General features: G+C 43.1%; 1 protein-coding gene across 1 annotated transcript in view; it reads left to right on the top strand.

The window, feature by feature from the left end:
• CATSPERB (catsper channel auxiliary subunit beta) overlaps positions 1-6,279 on the top strand; it is a 67,049-nt gene that overhangs the window by 16,404 nt on the left and 44,366 nt on the right. The window contains exons 3-4 of the mRNA XM_007471901.1: positions 1,280-1,434; positions 3,591-3,745. Of these exons, the coding sequence (XP_007471963.1) occupies positions 1,280-1,434; positions 3,591-3,745 (310 nt within the window). The remainder of the gene's footprint in view (positions 1-1,279; positions 1,435-3,590; positions 3,746-6,279) is intronic.

Here is a 6,279-nt window from a genome sequence, read left to right on the forward strand (position 1 = left end):
CAGGAATAACACAGTTGCCCTTACTGGAAATGAGGAAGGCTGAGGATGGAGGAGGTTTATGTGAGCATTGGGAGTTCAGTTTGGGATGAGTTCCATGTGAGATGTTTGGCTGACATGCATATGGAGATGTCATTAGGCAGTTAGATAAGTCTGGAGTTCAGGGAAGAGAATGAGATGGGAGGTTTAAATTTGGGAATCATCCACATAAAAATGGATTTAAAATCCTGAAAGCAGAAATAGAGACACAGACATAGAGAACAAATTCATGGATACCGAGGGGGGAAGGGGAGGTGGGATGAATTGGGAAATTGGGGTTGACATATATATACTACTACATATAAAATAGATAACTAATTAGAACCTCCTGTATAGCACAGGGAACTCTACTCAGTGCTCTGTGGCGACCTAAATGGGAAGGAAATCCAGAAAAGAGGGGATATATGTATATGTGTAGCTGATTCACTTTGCTGTACAGCAGAAACTAACACAACGTTGTAAAGCAACTGTGCTCCAATAAAAATTAATTTTAAAAAATAAAGTAAAATCCTGGAATTGGATGAGATCTCCAGAGCTAATGGTAGAAGATATCTAAGAGCTGAGTCCTGGGGCACTCCAGTGTTTAGGGGTCAGGACAGGAGAAACTAGGGAGGATTAGGGAGCTTGGTGGGGGGGAGGGGTTGGAAATCAACCTTTCTCATCCTGAAACCTCAGCGTTCACTCTGTCTCCATCCTCCATCCAGGAGAGGGGACACTTTCTTTGTCTGGATCAGTGTTTGGTTCAGTGAATGTTGCTGCATCACCAGATGACTGCCAGTTCCTCTCAACACGTTGCCCTAAGACACAAGAGAAACGCAAAACACCAAGTTTGGTTCAACATATTAATCCTAGTATAGCTAATGACCCAGTGGTCTCTACTGATAATTCCCCCTTGCCTCCCCAAGGGTTATTTTCTCACTGCCGTCTACCTACTCAGGAGTCTGATTTCAGCGTTAGGAAGAGAACCCACTGCTGGAGCAGCTAACCTCTTTTCCTCTATACTTCTAGACACCCCCTCACTCTGCCCTTCTCCTACTTCAGCGAACAGGTTCTGTAATGAAATGGAGCTTGAAAAAGACTTTCCAGGGACTTACCAAAGACTAACGTGAATTTTGCTAATTCCGGAGTCTCAGAGCCCTTCTCCCACCTCTTAGTTTAAATAGAGTTTTTATAAGGTATAGCTTTTAAAGTTCTCTAGTTGTATCGTATCAATATCAAGAGACGTCTGTTTCTTTCCTAACAGGGTTAGGAAGATATAGTAAAATTGGATCTATTTCTGATAAAATTTTCACATTATACTATGACCACATGGGATTCATACATAAACTGACTCCGGATCATTTTGAAGCTGGTGGGTCACTTGCTGCCTTTGGAAATTCTAAAGGTATTTTTGGACAGGTCAGTGATATAATGCATTGAAACAGTTTGTCTTGTTTTAAGTGGAAATGGGAAAGTGTTTTCCTTACAAACTCTTATTAATGCTCTTTGCCCTATTTAACTAAAGGAAAAACCTCCATATATCAGGGAACATCTCCAAAATCTTTCAAGTCACATACAGAGCTATATAGATTTATATCCACCCAGAATATTTTCATATAAATGTCTTCACAGCAAACTACCAGATATTCTAAGCTAGATCCAACCCAGATCCATGGTGGGTTTGACTCTCTGCCTCTCAAGGTTGACCCTGAAGAAACATGAGTTCTGTTTTTTCCCAATATTTGACCTTTCTTCTTTCATATTAACCCTGCCCCCCTTGTTTCTTCCTTTTCTAAGGCTAACAGAGAAAGGCGTTATGTGTGTCACAGATGATACTTCATGCAGATTTTTCTAATAAGTTTAATGCATAATGTGCCACTTACGAAGGTATATATGCGTAAGAACTCATCACGGGGCACATAATCATGAATTAATAATAATTAATAATGAATTTTCATCAATGTATCAGCAAAGAATCAAACAGATTTTTTGACCGGGACTTAATAAAACCTGCCCTTTGGCTTAAAGGAAACAGAGTAAAGGAGGACTCAAGGTTGACTCTGTTTTAACCGCGGTTCAGAACATGGTGTTTTAACTTCCCTGTCTGTCCGAGATATTTGTAGAGAGTAAAGTGGAACTTTCTAGTGACAGTAAGAGGCCATCACGTGACTCCTTGTATATTTGTTTGCCCATCTGTTGTGTGGCTCTGCATAGAAATAAATCAAATCACGTGAGCGGGAGGGTAGCACTAACCATGAAAGCAGTTACTTCAATTTTCAGTAACTTCACAGTTCGTAGAAAATGTCTTAGTTCTCTTACGTGAAAGTTTAAATTATTAAATCAAAAGCCAGTGGGGGGTTTTATACTCAGGGCGAGTGAGTTCAAGCAACTTACACTCAATATTACGACCTCCCTCTCCCAAAACAAACTATACGTGTATTGTCTCTGGATACAAATGATCCCTAGACCTTATTTGGCTCCGACTAGGTGCCAGGCACTGTCATGAACACTTAATCTTTATAACAATTATTTACCCTCATTTCACCCATAGGGAAAGTGAAGTGCAGGGAGGCTAAATAATTCACCCCAAATTACACACATCACTCGTTAGTCACTAGAGTCAGACATCAAATCGGGCAGCAAGCTTTCAGTCATTCTGCTGCCTTTCCCTGGACTTGCACATTCTTTTCATGGGATGTTATTGCCACTCCTGGTCTAGAATGTCATGCAGAACTCTTAAAGCATTGTCAGTAATCTTCAAGGCTCCTTAAGCCATCTGTTCAGTCCCACATGTATTCTCCTGGCATCTGTTTCCCACTCTCTCTTCTCCGTGGGTTCCCAACTTTTAGAGGCCAGAGGAAAAGGCATGACAGAAGATGGGTCTGGAAGGCACTACTTGATGGTGGCGTCCCAACCAGTCTGTACCATCTACCACCCCTCCTCCTGTCATAGCAACAAGGGCGACTCCAGCATCCCCCTGGGGGCTGGTCCCTACCTGTCTTCTCACCCCTGCAAGTTCCCAAATCTGGACAAGATCAGGATCAGAGAAGGGTGTGTTGGAAAGAAGACCTGCGGGTCAGAAATCTGGTCCAAAGATGCCTGTGTTGACAGTGAGGGAAAGCCTTGTGAACCACCAGTGTTGGGGACTCAGCGGCAGCTGTGCAGAGTCACCAGCGTGAGGTTGCGGGGGGTGGGGGGCAGCTCTCAAGTGACGAGAGGTTCTTCCCTGCCCCTCGCTTACAGAAAACTCCAAATAGGAACTGAATTCTAGAATCTGCGCCTCCAGACCCCTCCCCCACACACAAGACAAGACATTCACATCTCCCGCTGCAGCCTTCTACATGGGAATCTTAAACTGAACTTTACTTCTCAGATTTTTTCTCCTCCTCAACAGAAAAGTGTGTTTTCCCTTGCACACGCGTGGATATTCAGACAGAATGTGTTGAAATATTCCTCCTATTGATAAGCAAAGCAGTATTCTTTTGATGTGAACTGGAAGCAAATCTTATTTTCATTTTGCCATAATGGAAATTTAAACTCGTTTAAATTCAATACTTTCTTTTTCTGTGTTCCAGGCTCCTGACATGGGCTTTGAGACTGTCCTTGCTCCACAGTATATCACCTTAAATGAAATGATCTTTTATGCATATGTGCCCGAGAATGAACCGAAGGAAAGTATACACACCAAGAAATTCAATGACATTCACCTTGGAAAGTTGATACACTCCAGGTAGGTACTGAGTATCTTCACAATTTACTTAGATTGCACACCAGTATTGATATTCTAAATTTTGAGCCTATCTTTTGGAGTAATTTTCCTAGTCAAGGAGAGTAAGTCTTTTTTGGAGACCTCGCAAGGCCAAATACATTTACTTATAGACTCTAAGGTGCCTTGCACAACGCCCCAGTTTGAGAAACATGAGGCCAGTTTTGTCAGCACCATCTGGCCAAGCTAAAGAAATGTGTGTTTGTCGTCCTGAGTATCAAAAATGTCTGGGCTACACTGGATACTGCTTATCCTCTGAGTTCACTCCCATGGCAGTTGTCATATGTCCTAAAGACAAGCGCATCTAACGCAGAGGAGGCCATTCTGCATGAAATACTGCATGACAAGGTATGCAGAGTTCTGAGGAACGCTTACTTCGAAGATGTTGGCAAGAGCCAGGGACCCTGAAAGCTTCCTTTAAGGCCTAAAATCTTTCTTTGAAAAACAATATAAATTCTATAACCCCTCACCCCAACATCTAACAACCAGAAAAGAAACAGTTTCAGATACCCAGAAACTCACCTATCTCCAAAGTGGTGAGCCCTGTTCCACCAGGTTGAAATCTGTCTATTGTACATGCTTTGGGCTGTCAACTAGGATCTTGTCCCATAGCCAACAACTCCAGCTCTACGGGACAGCTCGCTCAGAGGTAGAGATGGGGACAAGAATCAAACATAATATAGCAAATGCTGGCATTAGGGTTTTCTTCCACAAAGACTGTAGAACCTTCAGCCTCTGAGAAAAGTATCTGTGATCACCTAGAACTATTTGTTTTTGATGGCTTTTGGATGTGTGATATTCCAGATCAGTTAGTGCATGTTTACATAGGTATGTCCTAGTAGAAAACATAGAGAATCACTCTTTAAAATTAACATATGATTAACATCATCTCAACATTAATATCAATTTCTTATATCCTAATTATTTTTAAAAGCATATGATAATTCTCTAAAGGATCAGAATAGTTGAAAACCAGCATAGCATGTTCTATGATCAAATTCAATAACTGTGCTCCACTTGCACAGAAACTAGAGAATGAGCATCTCCGAGGAAGGAAATGGGAGCAAAGAGCCAGGATCAGGGAACTGGAAGCAAGTGGGACTTCAAGCAGGAAGGTCAAGGATGTGGGAGCCGGAAGTTATGAGGTCAGCTGTAAGCCAAAGGCAGATATCTAGATAGTCAGGAGCTGAAGCAGGGTGAACCCTTCATTCTTCTCTTCCACAAATAGTTATTTAACAAGGCACTCTGGAAGGTGCTGTGATGGAGAGTGAGGAAGACGTTCAAACCCGTGTACTCCTGGAACTTGTATTCTAGCACAGGACATGGACAGTTGTGTAATTACTGTTGATGTAAGTCTGCAACAGAGGAGCATGGAGCATTGAGAGAGTGAGTTCCGGGGGGGTTGAGCCCTTATTTGGAGGATCTTGGAAGGTTTCCCAGAGACAGTGATGCTTATGATGAGATCAGGAAAATGAGGATGAAGGAAGGGGATCGGGTGGGGGGAAGGTTCCAGCCTGAGAGCACAGCGCGGAAAAGGCCCCCAGGCCAAAAGGAGCATGATGTGTGCTTGAGAAACCCAAGAAAAACCAGAGTGACTTCAGTGTTGTGAACCAAGGAGAAAAGTCTTTCGAGACCGGGTCAGGTGGGGCCTTCTGAGTCCCAGTAGGGAATGTGGATGTTATTCTAAGGGAGGGGGAAGCATTGAAGGCTTCAAATTAGGTGAATAACCAGATCAATTATGTGTAATTTGTTTACTGAATCAGCTGGATATCAACTTTTTTTTCCTCCTGTCTCTTCAGACCACCTCTGTGGACCTATTTCCTTTCTGCCTCTAGATGTAGTATCAGCAAGTCCCATAGCTTTTCCCTTAGAGAGTAAATAAATATTTCCTTAGCTGAAAAAAGTCTAAGTCAGTCAATTACCGCGTGACTCTGTTCCTGCCCAGTGTTTTAAGAAACTTCAAACCCTTATCCAATTTAAGTTTGTTTTCCGGCCCCTGTTTTAGCCGGACCCAGCCTGGGGAGCCTGGAATGTGGGGAGGTAGAGAATTTCCTCATTCTTATTATTTTTAGATCCATATCCCCCCTCCCTCATAGCTGATGGTTTCCAGCCCCTTCCGGAGTTTGGGTGAGAAAATGGAGGTGAGATAAAGGGACAAGAGGTCTGCTGATGGGAGTGACACTTCTACCTGGAGACAACTGCTCCTGTCAACTCTGGGCCTCTGGAAGTCTTCCACTCTTCTGGGGCCCCTGCACCCTTCCAGCTGTGCTTCTGTGTAGTTTTCCTTTGCTTTGCTGCCTCTTCCCCGCCCCAACACTCCGCCTCCTCAGAAATAAGCATTACCTTGAATTTTGTGTAAACATTTTAAGAAATGTTTCTCTATAGCTTTAACATATATGTGTATCAAAATATATTGTTTAGGGCTTCCCTGGTGGCTCAGTGGTTGAGAGTCCGCCTGCCGATGCAGGGGACACGGGTTCGTGCCCCGGTCTGGAAAA

Source organism: Lipotes vexillifer, unplaced genomic scaffold (genome assembly GCF_000442215.2).
Source record: "Lipotes vexillifer unplaced genomic scaffold, Lipotes_vexillifer_v1.1 scaffold751, whole genome shotgun sequence".
Taxonomy (NCBI): Eukaryota; Metazoa; Chordata; class Mammalia; order Artiodactyla; family Lipotidae; genus Lipotes; species Lipotes vexillifer.